Source organism: Vanessa atalanta, chromosome Z (genome assembly GCF_905147765.1).
Source record: "Vanessa atalanta chromosome Z, ilVanAtal1.2, whole genome shotgun sequence".
NCBI lineage: Eukaryota > Metazoa > Arthropoda > Insecta > Lepidoptera > Nymphalidae > Vanessa > Vanessa atalanta.
In genome coordinates this window covers 2,192,601-2,217,500 of record NC_061902.1, presented here as the reverse complement: position 1 = coordinate 2,217,500, position 24,900 = coordinate 2,192,601, and the positions used below count along the sequence as shown (strand labels likewise).

The following is a 24,900-nucleotide window of genomic DNA, read 5'->3' as shown; positions in this document are numbered from 1 at the left end:
AAGTTATACTGTAAAGCCTATAATACCTTAATTGCATTGTCTGTATCAAAATATAGAAGTAAAAAACTTCATTTTGAACAATTCAGTACATAGCGGACAAACGATGATTGAAAATCTTATTTAACTATAAATTATTATGAATGATATACTCGCTTAAATTTTACTAAAGATTATATCTTCTATTAACGGACGAATTAATACGGCAAGACATTAATGTTATTAATAATAAATTATTAATATCAAGCGTCTATTGAATACCTACCGCCTACACAGAACCTGAACGGATATTGTTAAAGCATTATTATCTTATGCATTCCTATGGTTACTTCCATCCCAATCGGCTTTAAGGCTCTCGTATACATTTTCCCCTCATTTAATTTACCTTAGTTATGATCCGCCATTACTGCACTTAGTTCAATGCACATTCAATTAATAACACATATTCATGCATTAATTGTACGTGAATTAAAGATTTACAAATATTTATACTAGATAAATTAAACACAAATACAGAGCGTATTTTAATTGTGATTGTTTGAACTACGATGAAAAGACAAAAATTAGAAAAAGGCCCTAAGTAGGAAAAAAGACGTGTACGTGTCATCTATGTTGGCCGGATACGAATTCTAGACAGCTGAGTTTATTTCGCCGGTTCTCTCTTTACTTTTCCGAAATGGTGGTCGTGTTTAATTTAACAATAAATAAGTAACTGTACGTTGCCTAGCCTCTACGTTGTATAAATTAAAAAAAAAGAAAAAAACCTTTAGAAAAGCAAGATTTTATTTAAACGCGCAAAAAAGAAAAAAATAAACTTTTACTGTTAATTTATAACATCATTTCATATTTTACTCATCCGACACAGTTTATATGATACTAGCGACCTGCCTCGGCTTCGAACAGGTGATAGTTGGTACTAAATATCGAATAAATCTATCTATTCAAAAAAACGGATCATCCGACAATCCGTTGTGAAATTTTAAAAATCTAAGCATACACAGGCACATAATGCGTTAAGCGACTTTGTTTTACACTATGTAATGATGATAAAATCTTGTCGCAAGATTAAAGTACTCGAATTTAATTAATTTGAAAATTGTAATAGATAAAAATATTCACATCATATTATTTAATTTACTTGTTTATAGACAAGTAAATCTTATTTTAATTTACCCTTATTGTAGGAGTGCATAAAAAATAATTGGTCCGCCATCTTGGATATTTTGGTATTACAATGACGTCACACAGTTAACCATGCATTGTCATCCTCGAACTCTTCTACATTTCAGCTTGATCGGATAAAGATATCTGCTTCTAAATTGAGTTGCAAGATTCACGCGCACATACTGACATTGCAAGATAAAATAAAGGAATTTAATTTGAATCGAAATAGAGCGTACGTGAACATTAATTAGAGAGAAGTATTAATGTTTCGCGGTACCAATTATGTAGATAAATAATTATAGATTACCATATCTATTACACTTGTACGATCTCTATTTTTGGAATCTATCATTAAGCCGGTCAACTTATATAGCGCCTATTTCATGTTAAATTGTTTTATGAATTACAATTGAGTGAGTTCGGTTGGTCCGCCCACGGCATCAGCTATACAGACCGATACACGTCCTGTGTACATAATATTAGATGTTAGTTATGCAAATAAGTGTATATAGCCGGCGTATCAATCGAAATGATTTCAGATTATCATATGTTGTGAAAAAAATACGAGACTACATTTCTTGGGCAGTCTATATTCGTAAACATGAAGTCTTAAACATTGGAGATACTGACAGAGAAGATAATCAAACCAATATCACTGCTGTATAATTATGAAAGCACGGCGTACGTCAGTCATGTTACATTATATGTAACGGAATTGCGTGGTAGGTTTTTGCGAGCACGTTTCAGTATACCGCCCACTGCCGCCACTCCAATGCACTGTATTTCTGTTTTCACGTGAAAACAATTCTACGCGTACTAACACGTGAACAATGCCACTAGGATTATTAATTTAAACGTATTGTTTCGTAACGAATTCTCAATCAGAAATGCTATTCGAAAACATTTATTGAAAAAATAATATTATACGTGTATTTCGTGTAAATAAATTCATATTTTTATATGTAACGAATTTTAGGATTATAAGGACGGTGTTTTACTTTACCGGCGGAACGATACTGGTTTGACTAAGGATTTGGTGAATTGTTTTTTTTTTACCTAGGTAGGCGGCTGGCTAAAGGACTTCTGAAGGTAAATGGTCACCACTAGCCATTTACAGAGACGCCGGAAGATATTTTAACGATACCTTGCATTGCAAATGAGCAAACGGTTGGTACCCTTGGTAACAGAGATGTTATGTCCTTAACTGTAATCATACTGGCTTACTCACCTTTCAAACCGGAACACAGCTACAATACCAAAATATTGCTGCTTAGCGGTTAAATATATTATGAGTGGGTGCTACCTACGCAGACATGCTTGCATAAAACCCTACTACCAAGAAAAAAATATAACAAACACATCAACTCCATCCACACACGTGGATTGAATCCGCAAATAACTCAAGTATTCAAAAATATTTGCGTATTCAAAAAACAATAAACGGAACTGAAAAGCAGTTAAGCAAACAAAGAATGGACTGACAAAGCAAGTGTTTACATTATTACATTTAACTCATTTAATGTGTAAATAAAACACCCACGACTCGACTGGAACACGCATTTGCTATAAAGTAGATAATAGTAATCAAATAGGTCCTCATATTTTCGTGTTCGGCCAATTAATAAAAATAGCCAAACACACAACGCCTAGTCGAGAACCGCCCTAATACGTTTAAACAAATATGCTAAATGAAATTCATATTTTTATAGTCAATATTCGTAGACGAAAAAAAAAAGGTCAAAAATATTGTTGTGTTCAAATATAATCGCTGTCGATTAAAATGTAGGTAAATAATTCAAAAAATATATATATATATATGTCGGAGAAGCAGGATGCCGGACAGTTGGGTTCGGGGATTGATCCGACATTTGTAAGACTATGTGGGCGTGCAATGGAGATATTCATAAAATAAAAGGTATTTAATATCGTTTAATCACTGTATTAATTGATTCAATAATCGTACATCACAATAATATCAAAGGATTACAATAATTTATCTCGATTAAGAGCAAATGGGTTTGCAAGCAACCATCGCATTCGAGAAGCTTGTCAAAACATAACGACTCGCCATGACACTTACAACTCCATTCGGGGTGACCCGCTCTTATAAGTAAATCAGCCATCAAACATTATTGCCAACTATTCGATTCATTAATTATCCAAATCAACAACCAAAGTAACCACGCTCCGATATATATAATAATTATATCGATTTTTTTTCTAATTCAAACAAACCTTTATAGTATGTTTATTAGGTTAAGATTGCGATAATTGGATCAGCTCATAGTCTAGACTTCTAAATATAGATAGTTTATTTTAAAAATCTTTCTTTATATTAAAATATTAGGTAATTAATCTTTGTCCGGTTACACAAGCACTCACTGTAGGTTTCGTTGAGGAAATGTGTATTTTATTCGTTGTGTAAGACTTCGTAGCACTTTGAATGGGTCGGTAACGTGAATTGCCCAGATTAAGTGGTCCAACAATTATTATTACAGATATCTAATGAAAGCCATCTGTATGTATCTGTATCGTTTGTTTAAAATGATAGCTATGGCTTCGTATACATAAAGCTTATTTACAAATTGAACATCAATATAATTCGACATGGTGATGATTCAGGTGCCTTATTGTGTGTTGATCTCTAGTATTTATTTAGCTAAGAGCTACGTGATTTTCGAAATGGACTATATATATGTACAGCATATATAATTATACATATCGTTATTCAACTGCATGTCTTAACATTTAAAGATACATTGAACTCAAACTCAAATTCCTTTATTCGATATTTATTACACTTGCTTATTGACGTTCAAATTAAACACCACCGGTTCGGAAAAGAAAATATTCTGTCCAGAAAAGAACCGCCGAAAGACTCAGCGGATTTTCTTTTTTTTTGTCTTTTTTTTTATTTACATATATTCAATTGTTTTCCATTGAAATCGTTGTTAAGTTAAAAAAATATTATACTCACATTTCTGTCAGTGGATGACGACGATGAATAGCTAGCGGTTAGATCAATGCATTTGTGTCTCATTTTAATTGTATAATTCGATAAACACTAAAACAAAATTTAAATAAATATTCTTATCGAGAGCAGACGGCGTGAGCTAAAAAATGTCGTGGAAGTTAAAAATATATAACATCAAATGGAATGTCGCATTCGTCCCGAATACGGTGCTATAAATGACCAATGAAAAAACTCTCTAAAATCTCTAAAGACTTATGAAAGGAGAATGAGAAATGTTATACAAAATCGACTATCTCTTCCATTCCTCTCTTTGTTTTTCGCATATAGCATACCTTACACTGTTTATCTAATAAAGAAAGGCATGTCCGATACTACCGGAAACAGTTCAGACGCAACAGCTTTACGAGCTATCCGAGGAACGGAAATTCACACACTTATAACTTAGAGACTTCAAGCTTTTACTGAGAATAATTTATTTATCAGCAACCGAGAATCACGATGTAATTCATACTCGTACATAAGACTCTTTCACGTGAGACATTCATACATGAAACTATTACCATTCATACATTTCCATTGTACATACAAACCACGAAATTGGATTACTTGCATATCATTTTATTACATATCATCTTCTATGTATATAACTAGTATTTTTTTTTTCTTTATACGTCAATCACGTGAAAAGAACTGAGTGTATTGGTATAAGTCTATGACGAGTCATTGGTTATTAAGTTTTTGAAATTTATTTAATGAGCAGTGCAGCCGACGGGTAACGCTGGTTACATTCTTTCCACTCTCGCCATGCCACACATTTCAACATTCTCATCCCCGAACGCATACGATTTTCCGATACATAAATGACAATAATATAGTAATATGACAATATTAAAAACGTAAACATTTATTTTAAAGGACTTAGGTTGACTGTAACCATTGAAACGCCAAGGATGCGTGTCAGTCACGAGAGATATTTTTGAATACCTTCGGTTGCGAAGTTTTATATATTATACTATAAAATTAAAACAGAAAAATTAGGTCAAGAACGTACGAATGATATTGGTATTTAAAATTCAACTCTAATAAAGAGCGCACTCGGGCTGCCCGCTGCATTCGGTCTTCGGAGTGCCCCAAAACTTCGCCATCCCGAATATTTTTCTTTTAATATTCCACTGGATTTTTTTAATTTATTTCCACGGTTTGTATAGCCGCTTTGATTGACGAAACTTTTGATTGGTTCTGGAACTATTGGAAATTATTTGTAAATTGGAAAACATTATTTTAAAAACGTTGAGGTGAAAATTCTTATTATTTACGAACCTAATTTGGTTCAGAAGTAAAATATTTAAATTTATATTTAATGTTTTTGATTAAATCTTTTGATTTGATTATTATTATTATCAATTGTCACGATATGTCATCCATTTTTATTTAGCTCGAGGCAAGGATCCGACTTTTAAAAAAACGTATCCGTAAAAACTTCTTGCTTTAAAGAAATACCAATAATAAGAAATAAGTGTTAATATTGAATCAGTCTATTGATTTAGGATAAATAATTGGTAAAGAGTCAGAAAACGTAAATTCATTTAGCTATCTACTGTTGAAAATTATTATAATTTTACTTTTCATTTTGTAAACAATATTACATTCGTTTCTGTTTTTGTTTGTAAAAATAAAAATATTACATATTCGAATTTTCCGTAGACACTAGGAGGTTGATTGTTTCGATTTTTAATTGCTTCTAAAACAATAAATATTGGTGAACTAAAATTGAACTTTTTTTTAAAAATTACCTATTGATAGACAAAGACTCAAAGTGAAAAGCCCGGTATGGAATATAAAAAGATTAGATTTAGAGTATTTTTAGATTAGATAGAAAAGATTCATTAAGATCATCGATTTATACTATACACGCGAGAGACAAACTATAAATTAAAATTTTTCGCGTTAAAACAACGAGAAGGTGTCAATACTACCTGATTCAAACATAATTGTTATTTTTTTACACATTTTACATATAAGCGCTTGTTTTGTATTAATATAGTTCCACGTTTAATATATATTAGTCTCTGCGCCTGTGTTCTGAAACGTAACTAGGAAAAATGTGAAAAATGTTACCTTTATATTGAATTTTACGAAATGAGTAAAAATACAAGACCGAGTCTTCTAGCTATGCCAGCTTCATGAGACATCTGAGAGACTTCCTGTAGAATAAAATTATTATATTTAGAACACAATGACACTAAGTAGTGCTGCGTAGTGGTAGAATACGAGTTTATAACAAATGGGTAGTGCCTAAGCAGACGGGCTTGCACGAATCGGAATTTTAATAAAATATATTATCGACTTAGGAAGTGTATTATATATATTATTTTGTCTGTTTATATATTTTCTACTACTTTAATAATTTTTCTTTATCACTCATATCTATTCATATTTACAAATATTTACGTTAATAATATATAGCACGACTTTCAGGCACGTGCAAATGGCGCCACAGTCACGGCATAAATATTTTAATAAAAACTGCATACGGGCTGCGTCGCCGGCGCCGGCGCCGCACATTTACGAGTAGTGTCAAGTCGAGTGATCACCTTTCACAATGCCGGTTCATTTTACGTTGCTTTACTCATATTCCTTTATATTCTAAGAAATTGCCTTTGTAGTTGAAAAAGAAAAATTAATTTATCCTCACGGTCCGGCGCCAGTTCAGCGGTGACGTATAATGGAGACTACCTAACTTTATTTAACATGTGCAAGTAGTAAGTCTTCGGAAAGTCTCACGCAAGCATTATTTTAATAAGAAGGAAATTTAAGGAAATAATATTATTGACGGTCCTTACTCAATTTTTTTTTTTTTTGATATTATATTGTATGTTCGTAAAAATATAAATGATTTTTCTAATAATGATATTCACCTCATTTATACGATCAGATAACTTCTTAATTCTGTCACCCGAGTACACAGGTTAATAGTTCCTGGGAATGGGACAATGTATACGCTGTTACAACAGAATACCAAAAAAACCTTGAATATTTAGATGGTTTTGTAGATGCCGCTCCGAACTATTAATTCATTAAATTAATACCCTAAAGTAATTCCGGGTGAAATCAAAGAGGATAGTGCGTGGAGCAGAATACGTCCTACACTCGCGCTGCCTTGCGCCGTTGCCGTTTTTACAGGTTATTGAATTATTAGATTAATTTTGCAAAGTATTTTTTACTTTGTTTTAATTTTCTTGTTGTTCCTTATGTGTTCTTTCGATAATTTTATCAGCTTTATATATAAGAGAATTATGGCTTTATATTCATCGTCGTTTCATTTAATGTGGTTACGTCGGCGCCGCTCTGTACAGCAGCGCGGCGCAGTGTCCGAAAAAAATTAATGCAATTTCCTCTAAATTTTTTCTTCTTTCCTCCTTTCGGACATGTCTCTTTTTTTTAAACTTCACATACTAAGCGTCCCTGCCATTGTTTATTAAATAACAATAATAATTAGTTATAAATTTAAAGTGATCATACATAACAGTAATGCCGTTTCTTAGTGTTTCTTTTACATTTACGTAAAATTTAAAAATATTTGACGTATCTATAAAAGTAGGCAAAATACTTAAAAGGTCTTTTCTCGTCGACTTCCGTCGATAGCAAAACACTTGCTCCTGCATCTCAAATTCAATAACAGAGTTCAATTGCATGAGGGTTGCCGGTTTATGTTGAAAATATGAAATTATAGCTCTTTCCACATTTATCTACTTTATCAATATTCGAATAAAAAACATATAATGTAAATTTACTAAAAGTAGAAAATAAAATTAATATAATTTAACAAAAAATATGACTTTGAAATGTTACTTGTATATTTATTTTTTATTTATTCTACGTTATAGAGGGCAAACGATCAAAAGGCTCACCTGATGGAAAGTGATTACCTCCGCCCATGGACATCTGAAACACCGTGGGGTTTGCAGGTGCGTTGCCGGCCTTTAAGAAATGAGTACGCTCTTTTCTTGTAGGTTTCCAAGTCGTATCGATTCGAAAAAACCACCGGCGAAAACTGGTTTTTCAGTGATTGTGCGAGGCAGAAAATGTCTTGAAAATCGCGCTGGTGTGAATTTCTAATTGGAAAGACTTATACTGACAAAATAATGTTAAATGAAAAAAAAAAACATTTATAATATTTTTGAGACGGTTTCGTTCCTCAATTTAAATATTAACATAATATTTTAAGTGATCAGATTAATGTAAAGTTGAACGTAAATACAGTAATCTAATTACTAAATTATATTTAATAAAGTTCAATTCCACAGAGCAACAAATGTGTACGCAAACACGAATAACATGCTCAAATTTCATGTATGAGTGTTATAGTATAACTTAACTTTGAGTTCTGGGTTCAATAAACATTCGATATAAAAACTGTGAACTGCAAATCTTTTATTGAATATCAATTATCTAAGTGTAACAAGTTTATTACGAAATAGAATGGAATGTCCGTTTTATAACAAATCCGCTTCGATAACCCTGATCCTGTTGACAGGTTGTAAGTAACGCCTCCATATTGTACGTAACAGTTTCTCTTTATTTCACAAGCAATGCATTTCGATTCACGAAACCGTAAACTAACCGCATCGACAGCCCTATCCTCAGCAAATCGAGAGTAGTATACGAGTATCCGCTTTGATCATTCAGAGAGTAAATTCTTTATTATGTATGTACGTACATGTCTCCCTGATATTATAAATGCGGACCCGTTCATCGAGCGTTTCCATTCTGTAAAACCTTTGAACGATATTACTTGAGGTGAGGTACGTCGCCAAAACGGATATTTAGATGTAGTAAGGTTTACGAACAGAACGAATTCCACGCTAGCAAATATGACGCTAAAAAAGTAAAATATGTCATAATATTAGTAATAATTTGATTCAATTAGAAAAACAAATAATATCTATATTTTTATATTTATTTATAGTGATGTGTTTGCGAGTTCAAAAATAAGAATGTACAACTGCAACCCTCACTTGACAGGAGCCCTCAATATGTCAATTGAATAAATCAAGGCAAAAAATTCATGAAGTTCAGCGTTAAAAAAGCAAATTATAAATAATAATAATATATTTCTTGTAATCGAATAATTAAATTAAAGTACATTTTGAGGATAAGGAAGATTATTACACCACACTGCTTCAAAGCGGATTGGTAGATGGGATACCAAGTGATATCTGAGATACGATACGAACGATGTTTTCCTTCACCGCCAAGCACGAAATGACTCAAATTAAAGTAGTGGTGCTTGGTTTGAATACACTATCTTTCAGTTAAGATTCAAGAGTTCTAAACTCTAGATTAGGTTAAAATTCCTTCATTTAATGTATGAGTTGAACCGGTTAAAGAAAATCAACGGTTTTTGTATTGTCTTATTTTGTAAATATTTACAAAATATTAAAAATATTCGTTTCAGTCCCGAGATGTGATGTGTTCTATTAATTCACTAATTGTAAATAGCCTAGCCTAAATTTACCTTATACACAAATAACCTTTAAATTATTGAAATCCTTTAAAAGAACAAAAAATATTAAAATACTTTTATATGAAGCATAAAATCGTGAAACAATTTTTTACCCGTTAAAAGTCATTCATTTAGAAATACACAAACGCGTTCAAGTACAAAAGATAGCATTGGTAAATAAAAAATAAAAACCTCGCCACCAACCCTGATTCTCTGACGTGAACCTTAGAACAAAAATGTTTAGAAATACCATCGATTTTACCAACCGAAAAACACCCGAACCAGACGTAAAACAAACACGAGCCGGCATCCGATTGGTCGACTAACATAGAGTAGACTTGACATAGATATTTATTGTGACGTTTACCTACGATAGATATCAAATTAAAAACAAAATGTTAAGCAACATGTGTTTTTATAGATAGATCTTTAAAAGTAGGTAAATAATGGCCAACTGGGTATTTCATTCTTAAAAAACTTTTGGCTGTAAACAATAAGGCCTTCGCCGGATCTTTGTGTTTTTTGTTAAGAAATCAATTATTCAAGTTTACCATTATACACTTATAACTCATGTATGTAAGTTAACCCACAGCCCTTTTTACCATTAAGAAACAAGATACATATTTTTTCGAAGATCAGTATTCAAAAAATATCAGCGGGTGAAGAAACCTAGTGTGATGTAAAATAAAATGAAGTCAAGTTTCATGAATACCTACAATCCTTACCACTTCCGCAAATTTAGCTGTTGTAAGTTAAAACATTGTTCTACGATATAAAACGAATTTTGCTTTCCAATCACGCTCTGAATCAACTGAGTCTGACAACAATCTTTGTCAACCTTAGTTGCATTTAGTTTTTTAATGGAAAAAATGTAATCAAATTTTCAAAGCTTTTAATTTTAGGTGCATGATGTTAGAAATCAAAATAATCAAGTTCAGAGGAATAAAACACGTGCGGTTGACTATTAACGGCGGAGCTCCGAGTCAGGTGAGAACCACTTCAAATGCAATTACATCAAAACGTCGGCCAAAATAATTATACGCTACAAGAAAATATAGACGGTAAACAGCGTGGTTAGTATTTGTATTGCCTCGGACGAAACCCAACATCAATAGGCTGGCGGATTCCTCTTGATGGTGTGGTTATCACCATCAAGAGGAGTGTGTGGAGATGTGACCTATAAGAAATATTAACTAGCCCTTTTATATCCGCCTTATGCGCTTCTACCTCGATATTTATGTTCCCTATTAAACTTGCTCACTCACTTTATAGTTTCAAGGTCAAAACAAAGTTCAACAATATTTAGTGTTGCTGATTGGCTTTTACAAAACCCTACCATCCATTCAAAGGTACCCCAAACACCGCATACTGGATTGCAAGCCAACCCATAGCAAGTCATCAATAAAGTAAAGTTAACTTTACCTAACTTTACTTTTAGATGACTTTAATATCTAACGTTGGTTAAAAAGATTCATTTATAAAACGAATACAACATTCAAAGGAAACTACAGTATTTGTATTTTAAAACAATTTATTCATCTAACAGTTAAACCACGAAAATCATTCCCTTAATATAAATTCAGCCGTGAAGGGTCTGGCGCTGGAAATGAGGCCGATAATCGGATCTTCCGAAGGTAGAACGCCGTTACTGCACTCAATCCTGTACTTTTGCATAATTCCAACAAATACTATGAATATAAAGGACTTGGCAAGGGAATCCCCGGGACATCGCCTACGACCTGCGAAATATTATATATTATATTAATTAACTCTTAAAATCCATTTCTAGAATCTTAGTTGACATGGAACTCCAAAGCATTTATGTTTTGTTCGTCTGTGATGTACTTGTATGTGTTGTGTTTTGATATGCGTGTGAGTGTGTCTTGTATTTTTTAAATATTTATTATTTACAAGGTCTATCTTAGCAGAGACGACTACAAGATAGCTCATCGGTTGATAAATGTCATTGTCAACTCGCTATACAAATTACTACTTTACATAACATTCAAATCGTTCCAAAAATAAAACTAACATACTTTCATCTAATAATTTTGAAAATAGAATAATTATATTTTATCAATTGATTGTAAGAAAAAGCTAAAACTGTCTAGAATATTCTATACACATACATCATCATCGCTTAACCCTGTGTTTGTCATCATCCTACAAATCAGCCAATTATAATTTTCAAGGTCATTGCTAATATAAAAACTAGACGCGAGTATAATCCGAACACTTTCAAGGAATATAACTTACCGATTCCAAATGGATACATATGTTCAATATCCTTTAAATGTCCCGTTTCATCTATAAATCTCTCAGGCATAAACTTCTCCGGCTCTTGCCAAATATCTCGATCGAAATGCACGTCTCCAACCGATATTAGTATCGTCGTATCTTTCGGTATAAGAAAACCGTCCATATTTACATCTTCGAGTGCTCTCCTTGGTCCCGCTATTGGTACTATTGTAAAATATCTCTGAATTTCAGATAAAAATGCCATCGTGTAAACCAGCCTAAAAGGAATAAAAATTGTCGTTATTGAGACTTGTAATGTTGTTTTATAAGAATATATAAATTATATTACATGGTGATAGGAATTTGTGCAAGTCTGTCTGGGTAGATACCACCCACTTAACAGATATTCTGCCGCCAATCAGCAATACTTGGAATTGTTGTACAGGTTTGAAGGGTGAGTGAGCCAGTGTTACTACAGGCACAAGGGACATAACATCTAAGTGCCCAAGATTGGTGGCGCATTGGCGAAGTAAAGTGTGGTTAACATTTCTAACAACGCCACTGTCTATTGACAGTGGTGACCACTTAACATCAGGTGGCCCACATATCAGTTAGCCATACGATTACATAAAAAATAATGTGGTGTCGCACTGGTACTATTTAAATGCTTTTAATGTTACTCTTACGACCTCATGGGTCGCCGTGATCTATAATCCCATCAAAAACATAAATGTAAAAATGAGAGCCAAGTTAAATATTATGATATATACCTTGGTTGTTGTCTTCAACGACAAAAGAAGTGAGATCTAAATTTGTGCCAAGTTAAGTAGTCCTTTCTGAAATTTATTTATAACTACATAAAATATCATTTCTTCTTATAACTTGGGGTAATATATTGTTGCCTAAGGTCTGACTTGGCTAGTTCTCATATACAAATTATATTATAGCCTTCGTAAGTTCTAAGCCAGTTACAAATGAATTATAAACACAAATTAAGCACGCAAATATTCAATGGTACTTGTCTGGATATAAACTCGCAATATCTGGTTAAGATTCATGTTTTCTAGTGACTGGACCATCGCAGCTCTTAATGTACGTTAATACTAACTAAGCATTACTGAGCTGTCCTCCATTCTTCTTAGATGTTCTGAGTTATAATTTGTTATTCTAAGCACAAACTACAATTTGTGTTTATAAACATATAAGAACTAGCCAAGTCAGACCTTAAGCAACAATATATTACCCCAAGTTATAAGAAGAAATGATATTTTATGTAGTTATAAATAAATTTCAGAAAGGACTACTTAACTTGGCACAAATTTAGATCTCACTTCTTTTGTCGTTGAAGACAACAACCAAGGTATATATCATAATATTTAACTTGGCTCTCATTTTTACATTTATGTTTTTGATGGGATATCACTACTTTTTGTATATAAATTATTAGTAGGTACTCATTAATAACAAATTTAATACCAAATGGTTTTTGTTAAGCTATTCTATTTTCTTATGTTTACGGGGTATAATTGTCTTTTTTTATACGTTCTTATTTTTCTTGTAGGTACCTCTGAAATGTTCGAGTGAATTGCCCATTCAGTGTCCGGATATTTTTTACGCGTTTTCTGTTTATACTTAATTTGCCCAAGTAGGGGTGGTATAATGTGCGCAGACGGTTGTACTCTACAATAGAGCTCTCTTGTGTCTCGATTTGACTTGGACCTAAATTAATAAGATGTACTCCATTTAAGTTTTTAACTCTAGAGAGGCCAACGTAAGCCTGCTCTTTACTTAATATAGAGGAGCCTATGTCGAAAAGAGCACCTTCAAGGCGAAGGCCTTGTGATTTGTGTATAGTAGTAGAATATGCTAAGCAAATAGAGAATTGTTTCCTTTGAACATATATGTACATTACTTAATATCTGTATCTTGGTTTGGCTTCTAGTTCGCAAATTAAGTTATGTTTAAATTGAATTGTTATTTTACGTGCGCTATTGCTGTTGTCGACGTCCTCAATGTGCTTTCTCTATTTTTCCAATGGACCCACTCACCAGTCCTTTGCTGACATCAGCATGCTCGCTCGATACTGTTCTTCCAAGCAATAAGGATCCCCGTTTGTAGCGCTAGAGTACAAACTTAAATCATTCCTGTTACGATATACATACTCTACTACAGTCTCACGAAACCTATTTTATTGTTGTATACTAGTAAACTCAAACAAAAAATATGCAGTCGAATAGACTAGGCAGCTTCCATCGGAAGGCATTGAAATAATTCTTATGATCGCGGTTGCCACTCGCTCAGACACGTCCGCGTTAAGGTTTAATCGCAACGCTTCTATCCCGCTGCTTCGGCGTCACGTCGCGCGCCGTGTACCGAAATGCCTATTATTTATTTTTTTAAAGTATATATATAGATTTTGCACCATTGATGTGCGCTAAATGCTAGTTAATAACGTAATAAATACCAAAATCGGCTATTCTAATAAGTAATAAAACGGAAATATTTGGATTTAAAAAACTTAAGGGTGGTATTCAACTTGTTATATATTCACGTGAAGACCTTAAAATCTACATTAAGACCGGCTGTTATAAGTTTTGATTGCTGGTTCTTACATCATTTTTTTTTATTAGAGTTATTACAGGAACTAATAAGTATATAAGTGTTCCTATAGACCCAATAAAATGAAAAATTATAATAAAATGATAAAAAATTACCAGTTTCAGATTTTTTCCTTTATATTGGCCTTATTATCTAGCTGCATGCCAAATTTGAACTTTCTAGGTCACCTGGAAGTAGGTTATAGTTTTGATCTATAGGACAGTCAGTGATAAAAATGACGATTTTTAGACGTTAATATCTAAATAACCATTTGAGATGCGTTTATGAAATTTAGAACACATATGTATCTCACGAGTCTCAATATATGTGCCAAATTTGACACATTTATGTCAAATAGTTTTTAAGTTATGAGGAGGTCAAAAGTGGCTCCAAATGGTTCGTGTAATATTACACACGGTGCTGCACGCCAGTTCTGTTACTAGAACTTGGCTGACACGCTACCGCGTGTTTAGACCTAGTAACCTTCTCAAATAATAAACTAACGTGAAAAGATTTAACCAAATCAGAATTTTAATTCCTGTGACCAGTGCGTTAGAAATACTTCTAGAACAAACCCAGAAATGCAAACAGTAAACTGCTTTATATAATTGTCTCTAAAATAATTAGTTCTGCTTTATATAAAAGTAGCGAATAGTGGGTGATATGCTCCTAGTTGCATGGATGGAAAACATATTAAGGAGTACCCTTCAATGATTTGGTTAAGATCTATAAGCGCGTTATGAGAAAAAATCGAATTTGAGATAATGCGCTTGTGACATCAAAGCTTCACGATGAAATTACCGCTCGCTCGCTAAACCGACAATTAACTGTCAAGTTGCACGATACCGACAACTTCATATCTTATATGGAAGTATAAGATACGAAATAGCTCAAGAAAAAGTACTTATCAACCGTTTCGACTATCCCGCTACAGTTCTTTTATTACGAAATGCATGCAATAAATTACAAACTATTTTTTAATTACGACTAAGAATTACAACTTTTCAACGTATCTTCATCTTTTTTTTTTTAAATTATGTCATGATTTTAGACGAGGAAACAGAAAGAGAACAGGTTTGTCCTTATTGTCTGTAATTATACTTATTCGCTAAATAATCTTTTAAACTTTCTAGCGGAAAGGATGAAAAAACGATGGAGCAATACAAAGTAGTAACATTTGTTTGGTAGAATAGCTGGTGAGTCAGTCAGTCAGAGTCTGCTTCTAACTAAAGTTTATACATATTAAAAAAGGGACTTCAGCTCTTCTCGAATTAGAAACAACTTTGCATTTACTAAAAAGGAATTAATACTTTCCATTTATTTGATCCATCCGTCGCAAAATTTCTAGAAATCAAATCAAATTTAGTTCGGTAAAGTTCAATGACCATTAAACACACAAGTTAAAATAGACCTTATTTCAAGTACACCTTAAATTAAGTTTCGTCTGTTCTGTTGAGTTGTATTTTATATATTTCGAGCTCCTGGAAGGTCATTATCATTCATTGTTGTTTATTATTATGTACGTTATGTTTCTACATATTTAAAGAAGGTTCTCGATTGTAAATAATAGCGATATAAAATAGCGAGTTCCGCGACGGTGTAGTCAGTTTACTTTCAGAAGCGTCATTGAATATATCCAAAGGGTACCTCCCTTGCTTGACTCTATAGTGAAGACTCCACACCTAGGTGAACGACTAAGAGTTTAAGCACATCGAATTATTATATTCGTAGGTCTTCGAATTAATTGAAGAAGATCTTATGAATAACCATATTACCAGTTTTAACCTGCGGATTTTCCTTCGTGAAATATATGAAGTGCTTGGTACCTCACATGCGAACTAGTACCCCATCCCCACGTTTCATAATTAAACTTAGTAATAAACGAACGAAACGATACAGAAAACTTTAAACATTTTTTTAGATTGAAAAGAAATAAATACTAATAAAAGTATTCAATAAAAAACACTGTTATGAAACTTTTAATTTATTAATGGATATTTCTATTAGGGTAACTAAAGTTCAATAAAGATATATTACATATGTGGTTTTCGATAACATGTAACAATATATTTAAATAAAATATTCCATTCGATTATGTGGAATCCTTTTGATGTTCGACCAAATATTTTGATTAGTAGATTTGAACACGTAATATACACTAAGCTTATTACCGATTTCAGTTGATAAATAGAACCGTGTTGACCGAAGTTATTGGGAATTAAATGGGTAACCATTTTTATTGTGGCAGTAAACTTATCAACTAGTGGGTCGTCCGCGAAGCTTCGCGTTTTATTCAAAATATATTTTTGGGAATTTCAAAACTTATGACCGGTTTTGTACTGATTTAGTTTCAATGTAAACTGCAAGTCCTCGTCTACATTTGGCGCCAAAATGATGAAACTTTATTAAAATGACTAACCTAACCTAACCTAACCGGCCAGTAACTTTATCAGCTCTCTAAAATTAATTATTTTTTAAAATGACCATTTATTAAATTGCAATCAAGAATCCTCTTTATTTTTCTGCACATCTATGGCTTGAGCTCTTCAAAATGAGACCATAACCGTTTTTTTTATGTGCAGCTATTTTCCCATAACCACTGGGACGAAATTCGACTTACGCTATTAATATATAAATTATGCTATGGTTTTAGAATAGTGACCCTTTTAAATATTAAAATACATTTTTTACTTCACTTAGTAATCTAATCCTTATTAGTCTAAAGTTCAAAGCATAGGGCAGTATTAAAAAAGTTGGATTATTCTGACGAGAAAGTCTTACTTGGAGCCTCATATCTTTACTAATGTAAATACTCTCGCACTCAAAACGCTCGTATCCCGGTTTGGTAGTTAGAGAAAATCGTCTATAGATATTAGCTCCATAAGAAATATTAACCATCCTTGACACTGCACATTGACAATGCACTACCAACCTTGGGAGCTAAAAGGTTAAGTCCCTTGTGTCTATAGTTACAATGGTTTATTCGTCCTCCGACAGGACCACAACAAATCTATTTCTGCCATCTACTATTCTATTCTATTCGATCTACTATTTCTAGCGGCAGAATATCTGATGAGTGGGTAGTGTTTCGCAGCCGCTGCGAAGCCTTCCCTGCAAGGAAAGCTTATTCCAACACGATACTTTGATGTTGTTTAGTGCATATGTAGCAGAATTCCTTCCTTCGCCGCTGAGCAATAGTCATCTATTCGTCTATTATATATGTATCTCTTTCTAACAACGGTATGATATTATCTATCTCTTTTCTGGTTATAACGTGTATCAATATTTTAATATTGATGTTATAATCAGCAAACATACAATCGAAATTATATAAAAGTTTTAATGCATCACTGTATAACGATAGCTGATTTCGTTCATGGTTTACGGATAATCTTAAGGGAGACCAGCCAACTAAAGAGGACACATTATAGTGCACAAATGTGTGTGTTAACACAGATGCACTCAATCACTCCCATAATATAAGACTATATAGAACGCAAATAGGAAAAAATTCCATCATAGCGAGATTATCATTGTTATACATCACCTTCAAGTAATCAAGTAAATTATATGTCAAGATAATCGCCCTCAGTTCGATCGAAAAATATAAAATATTTTGTGTTCATTTCTAATTTTATTGAATATGTCATTGGTTTTATTAATTATTTTTTGTTATGTAATAGTTAAAAAAAATGTATTACAATTCTCGGCTGTAATCATTGATTATGTTTAATTTATATTTTTAATAAATATTGTGTAATGTGATAGTGCATGGTGAGACTACCTGTAAATGGTAGAACATATGCCAAGATAATTTTGAAATGTATTTTTTTTTCTGATATGGTATTGTATTTGGTATTTTACTTGATGGTTGTCCTACTGAAAATGAAATAAAATAATCTAATGGGCCGGCAAATCCGACAGGACAGGTAACCAAGGGATTACCGTGCTTTCCGATTCACGAGAGTGTATACACTTTCAACTCCGGTCTGTCTGTACTGTTACTGTAAATTCTTCGACAGAAAAACCCAACCTCGGAATCTGTTGCCTCATACACCATATTGCCATAAATATCTTGACTAGTGTATACTTGGCGAAAGTGTTATATCTATTCTTTAAGCCACTTTGGTATAATTTGATATGTATTGAGATGACTCAGTAAACTCACCAACACCATATAATTGCACGCATATAGTTTGCCGCGAAAAAAAAATCGCATGTTTCAAATAAAAATCTGCCAAATATTCACAATTCCACATGGAGTAGCTTGTTGGAATATGTATCAAATGGTCTACTCGAAAGAAAAGGAGACATTAGACCAGACATGGAACATTTGCAGGCTCTTAGTTTACACCTACGAAATCCAAGTCATTTTTGAAAAGATTATACTCTATCATGATAGTAAATGGTGTCCAACATCCTTAATTACGCGATCAAATATACAACGTGTCAGTTCAGATACACCTTATTTAAACATCCCACGTACATTTTAAACCGGAACATAGGAATACAAATTATTGATGTTTAGCCGTAAATAACTAATGAGTGGGTGATACGTACTGTCTCCCGTGAATAACAATGAAATACATGAATTCAATGATTATTGTATATAGCTTGTTGATTTCCAGGCAGGAAACATAACATACATATATAATTGTATTTAACAAACATGACTGTATTTTTAGATATTGAAAAAGAGTAACTACTGAGTTACTTGCCGGTTCTTCTCGGTAGAATCAACATTCCGAACCGGTGGTAAGAGCCTACTTCAATAAAGTATATTTTGATTTTGATTTTTGATCTTTGATTATACAACGTTATTCAATATTTTATTATATTCTCTTATTTCGCGACAATTTCGATTGTATACTGAATTACATATTATTTTGATAAAAAAGATTCTCATTAATGATTTGTACAGTAGCTACTGATAATTGTGATTAGTATATTACTCTAAGGATCTATATGAAACGTTTATATTGAAGGACTGTCAGAATGACTTAATTTGGTCATTAATAATAATACTTGTTTTTTTTTTCGAGCCAGACAATCAGAATCGGATGAATGGAAACGATATAGGACAAACTTACAAACATTATTTTTTATCTATATAAACACTTGGTGGTGGGGATTTGTGAAAGCCTGTCTGGGTGGGTATTACCCACTCCTCGGGTATTCTACCGCCAAACAATAGTATCTAGTATTGCTGTGTCCCGGTTTGAAGGGTGAGTGAGCCCACTGGCTATATACACTAGATACACTTATTTACAGGCAAAAAAGAAATAACATCTTGGTTCACAAGGTTGGTGGCGCATTGGCGATCACTTACCAGGTGGCCCATATGTTCGTCCGCTAATCTATGCCAGAAAAAAAATGTCTACAGTAAAGACGTGAAAATCCCGAAAGCTCACCTGTTAGTGTCAGCCCATGAAGGCATATTGTCCCCAAGTATATTAACTATTTCATTATAAATCTTCTCTTGTATATTCTTCTCCCTCAAAACTTTGAGAATAGCAAATTCTAGAACGTTGCTCGTCGTTTGCGAACCAGCTATCAGGATGTCCAGGCAAATAACCTTGAGCTGCTCCTCTTGAAATAGAAAAAGAAAGATAATTAAAAAGTGCGCTTGATCTCGAATGGAAAAAAAAATCTCTTTTGCAATTTTACATTTTTATAACCTTCGTCTCAGCGAAGACTTGGAATTATTAAGAACTACTAAAACGACGTCTCAACTTGATACTTGAATATAAAATAGGAAGTTTGTCTTTTGTTTTAGTAATGTTAAAAGGGCGAAATATTAGCGAACGTTCTAGAATCTGGAGATACACGTGTCACGTTTCGTGGAAATCATTTAACATTATCTTTATTAGTTTTGTATGTAGCGTTTTGTTATAAATTTTCTATATATTTAAAAAAAAAAAAACTTTTTAAAAAGTATCTTAAAGTTCTTATAAAAATATGATACTGTGATAAGGTATTTGTAATGTTTCGAAGTTTTACTTGTACACAAAAATCTATAGTATTTTCAAACCTTTAAATATCTAAATATTTAAAAATATTTTTTTTACTGTAATAGATCACTTAACAAAAACAGAGTTCGAAATTTAAAAAAATTAACCGAAACCTTTTAGTTTGAAAGCTGATGTATAGCTTATTCCAACCACAAGAGTAAGTAAACAAAAATGACGCGATATCATTGGTCGACATCTTGATGTATGATAGTCATTATGGCGCGAAAAAATGGCGTTTCGGATGTCGTCAACGCTGTTATCGAAACTTTGAAAGTAAAATTAAAATATTTGTATGATAAATAAAGATGTATCAGGAGCTGTTTTCTACATATATATATATATAAAAATAATATATAAAAGATATTTGGAAATTGCATGGAATACATACTTACATCTATGTTTTGTTTATCTTTATTCCTTCTTAACCCGAAATAGGCTATAGGCAAACGTATATTCATACCAGAATAAAGTTATAAATACAAGCAGACTAATAATTGTCATCTGAATCCTGATATATACCTAATCCAATACAAAAATATATAATACAATACCTATAAATCAACATTTAAACAAATATAAATATTTAAACTTCAATTATATATCAAACGAAGACGGGAAAAAGTAATTTTGAATTTTAGTTATGAAAAGCAACGAATACAAAATTTAAATTAAAAAAATGATCATCTATTTAACCTTATACAGCAATAATGCCTCATTTATTAATATTTCAATATCAGTTCTATCGTTTTAATTTTAGTCCGAACACGAATCTATATCCAGCGGATAAATCTTCACCCAATATATAACGAATTGTAATCACGGCCTATTGATTACCTTTAGCCGCCCACCCACGTGACATATTCTCTACGTGATATTAACTACCGGTATATCATTCACAAGTTTGAAGCTTATTAAACAATGACGCTTCATTACGGCTGGATACACATGACGTGACAAAATTTTAGCAAACATGTAGGTAGTCCCGAATGCGAAATGAGTCCTACGTTTCCCGGATTCAAACCCACGTTATTCGTTTTAGATGCACGTATTATATCTGCAGGAGTATATCACGTGCTACATTTTAGCACGGTAATCCTCTTACGTGCTCAGAACGCTTTGCAATAGATCGGCAGGGGCACTGCTCGGAATACATTTTATTAGATAAATAGAACTAAATTCAGTAGGATTAATGCAACAATAGATATGTATTTAAGGACACGTACTTCTGTAGCTAACCAATAACAAATTACATACTTAGTTTTAAATTCAAGAATATTAAAATACCAACTAGTTGAATATCCGGCTTCGCTCGGGTAAAATAAATAAATGTAAAAAAATATGCACGAAATTATTATTTGGAACACACTTTCTGAACGCACCCGTAAATGTCATTTGAACTTCATATCATAGAATTTCATGAATTAAATCGATGTGTTGTCGACTAAAAAAATCATTATTTATTAACGACCTGCACGATATTATTAATATAGAAGTTACGATAATAACGGCTGTGTTAATATACAGAGCAAACGATTCTACAAAACAAATATATTCCAACGAAAAAACACAGTCGGTAGAAAAGCAATTAATCAAAAGTGCATATAAAAATGTTGACATCAGTTAGCTAGTGACGCAATTTCTATAGAATTTATCATCGTCAAAGCGAAGAGAATATAATAGCTAATTGAGATAGATATTAAATGCATTTCACCGAGTACTTTGTCATTATAGCTTCCACTTCAATATTGCCTCGTTTTAATATTCCTCATTCCTTTCATGTTGTAAACTTCAACGGACTCAAGTCTTAAGTTTTCTGCGCATTTAAGTTAAGCCTCGTTTACGAATGCTGATTAAAATTAAAAAAAAAAAAACTTAAATCAAAGACCCTAGATTATCTATGACTATGTTATTGATGGTCTTATTATAAATAGCCACTATAGGTAATTACTTGGTATCATCATTGAATGAAGAGTCAAATAATGGTGCCGATGTTATACAATAAAATAAAATAGAATATTTTTTTTTTACATTCAGTATTGTAATAAATATATAATCAAAATATTCTTTAGGCTTGCACCATAAGCTCACTTGAATGCTATAGCTATTAGACTGAATGAAGATTTTACCGAAACGAACCGGTAAGAAACTCAGTAGTTACTAATTTTAATAATTATACACATAAAAGATTAACAACTGACAGAATGCTACGATAAAATAAACGAAATTTAAATATACAGAGATATATTATTGATAATAATTTGTAGTTCATGTTACGTTTTTAATTTATTATTATAAATTTTTTAACTATATCAGTTTTTCGTAAATTAAGAAGTGATAATCCAAATAGCATTTCAGTGCTCAGTGCATTGGAAACTTTAATTAATTACATATTTAATAAGTTTTTGAATGTATTGTATTAAGCTTTTGAAATGGAATATAATTAAAATACAAATTTTGACGTCATCTTTAGCGTCATTAGGTATATATCAGAATATTATGTAATTCAAAGTAAACTTGGAAAAAATAATCAAAAGGAAACGATTACATTTTTAGTTTGAATTGCGAATAACTTTACTACGAATAATATAGGTAATCAAAAAATCAATCTAATAAGGCAGCTAGCCCTAATGGATACTTAACTTGAGGCTAAAGCATTCTAAATACAAAGACTAAACGAGATTTAAATTTTACTTGGTTTAAAATAAATTTGTATTGTGTAATCCAGTGAAGATAATGTCGAAATCTTCTCGGGGACATCAATTCCAAAAGGTCAAAATCAAATCCAAAACAAGTAGACTTAAGTACATTTATAATTTACTCACCTGTAAACGTGTCGTTCCTTACTTTCATTTCATCCAAAAAAGAATATATGAAATCACTTCCCGTTGTCAATTTTCGTTTGTGATTCAAAATACTATCCTGAAACGTATTACATTTATTAACGTTGGCACAATTTATCATAAACCCAACAGTTCTATTAGGATTACGTTTGCGTATGGTGCTTGTATATTTTTAATATTTTTTTAATATTGAGTCGGTACATTTTTTGCAAATTAATAAGTGATAATCCTTTTAGCCTTCCATTGTTCATTGCACTGGAAATTTTATTAATATTCGTTTTGATACATTTTCGAATTCATTGAATAAGATTTTTCGATTCAAATAATGCATTAGTGTATAATCCACTGGAACATCCTTTCTATCTATTTTTTAAGAGTACGTCTGATGAATGCAATGGATTATTCAGAGTGGGGAAATGACTTGTTCGAATTCTATTCGAGTATTTGCATTTATGCATTTTCTTTAACGTGTTAACTTAGATATTTTATCCAACCACACAATTTTGTGATTTCGTCGAAGTTATTATTTTGGCTGTGTATTCATTAGTTCCAGTTTAAATCCTGAGGTATTGACCAAATTTCGACAAACGTGATATCTTTAATCTCAAACTTAAAGTCAAATTTACTTGTCTTATACGTATATAAGTTGCAATATGCTTAGAAAAATGATAAATGTTTGGTACACAGATATTAAAAAAAAACATTTTCGTGGTTGAATTTTAATTTCTGATATTATGAAAGATTTGCTATCAGATTATATCACTAACGTCGCGAAAAATTCATCATATATCATTCATAAATTCATCATCATCATTCATTCATCATAATAAAGTGAAATAATCAGATCAGACCCAAACGAAAATATAAAAGCACTTGCTATTCACATGTTCAAATCATTGATACTAAAAATACATTTTTTTTATAAAATATTACCTCTATTATGTCAGATATTTGCTGATTCATTTTTTTTATAAGCGTGTAACCACTTATTTCGGGTAACAAGAACCTTATCCAAGGCCACTGGTTCAGCCATCCGCCGGCCATTGAGAATGCTTTCGAACGTGCATTTAATAAATCCAAAAGAAAATTCAGACGTTCCTCTTTTATTTGCTCACCTGCAACGAACGTTTCCTTTATTATTATAACCGCTCGTTTTCCGTCCGCTAAAGAGAATTTAAATGCCAATAAAGGTATTAATTCTATTTCATTTGTATGCGGTACTTTGTTTTTTGTTACATTCTATACAATGTTAGTTTAATACTAAAGTATGACTTTTATTTTAGGTACAATAAGAACTGCTTTCGCGGAATAGTAGCGTGATATGAGTATGAGTAAGTTATTTAGTAGAAATAATAATTTGTAATGTTGGTTTAAATATATTTTTATATGTTTCTTTTGTAGCCCGAAATTGTAACAGTAAAGGGAAAAACAATTGTTACAAAACGACGAGCTATAACTCTTTAAAAATAGACATCGTCCTTACTCAAACGGAGAGAGAGTTAAAAAAGAGAGTTGGATTGAAGTTTTATGTATTCTTGTTTTCTTCTGTGTACCTGAGAAGGTACATGCAAC

At 32.2% G+C, this 24,900-nt stretch overlaps 2 protein-coding genes across 3 annotated transcripts in view; both read right to left on the bottom strand.

Annotated features, from left to right (window-relative positions):
- LOC125075860 (sodium- and chloride-dependent glycine transporter 1-like) overlaps positions 1 to 5,237 on the bottom strand; it is a 52,307-nt gene extending 47,070 nt beyond the window's left edge. Inside the window, exons 1-2 of one of the 2 annotated variants that reach the window (XM_047687674.1) lie at positions 5,187 to 5,237; positions 4,139 to 4,225 (exon numbers count right to left, since the gene is read on the bottom strand). In XM_047687674.1, coding sequence (XP_047543630.1) covers positions 4,139 to 4,201 — 63 coding nt within the window. In that variant the 5' untranslated portion in view covers positions 4,202 to 4,225; positions 5,187 to 5,237. Of the gene's footprint in view, positions 1 to 1,846; positions 1,996 to 4,138; positions 4,226 to 5,186 lie in introns of those variants that run through there. The other variant, XM_047687676.1, reaches the window with a different exon arrangement.
- Positions 5,238 to 11,160: 5,923 nt separating this feature from the next.
- LOC125075861 (probable cytochrome P450 305a1) overlaps positions 11,161 to 24,900 on the bottom strand; it is a 33,214-nt gene continuing 19,474 nt past the window's right edge. The window contains exons 4-8 of the mRNA XM_047687679.1: positions 24,262 to 24,443; positions 23,311 to 23,407; positions 19,889 to 20,066; positions 11,898 to 12,157; positions 11,161 to 11,380 (exon numbers count right to left, since the gene is read on the bottom strand). Coding sequence (XP_047543635.1) covers positions 11,202 to 11,380; positions 11,898 to 12,157; positions 19,889 to 20,066; positions 23,311 to 23,407; positions 24,262 to 24,443 — 896 coding nt within the window. The 3' untranslated portion in view covers positions 11,161 to 11,201. The remainder of the gene's footprint in view (positions 11,381 to 11,897; positions 12,158 to 19,888; positions 20,067 to 23,310; positions 23,408 to 24,261; positions 24,444 to 24,900) is intronic.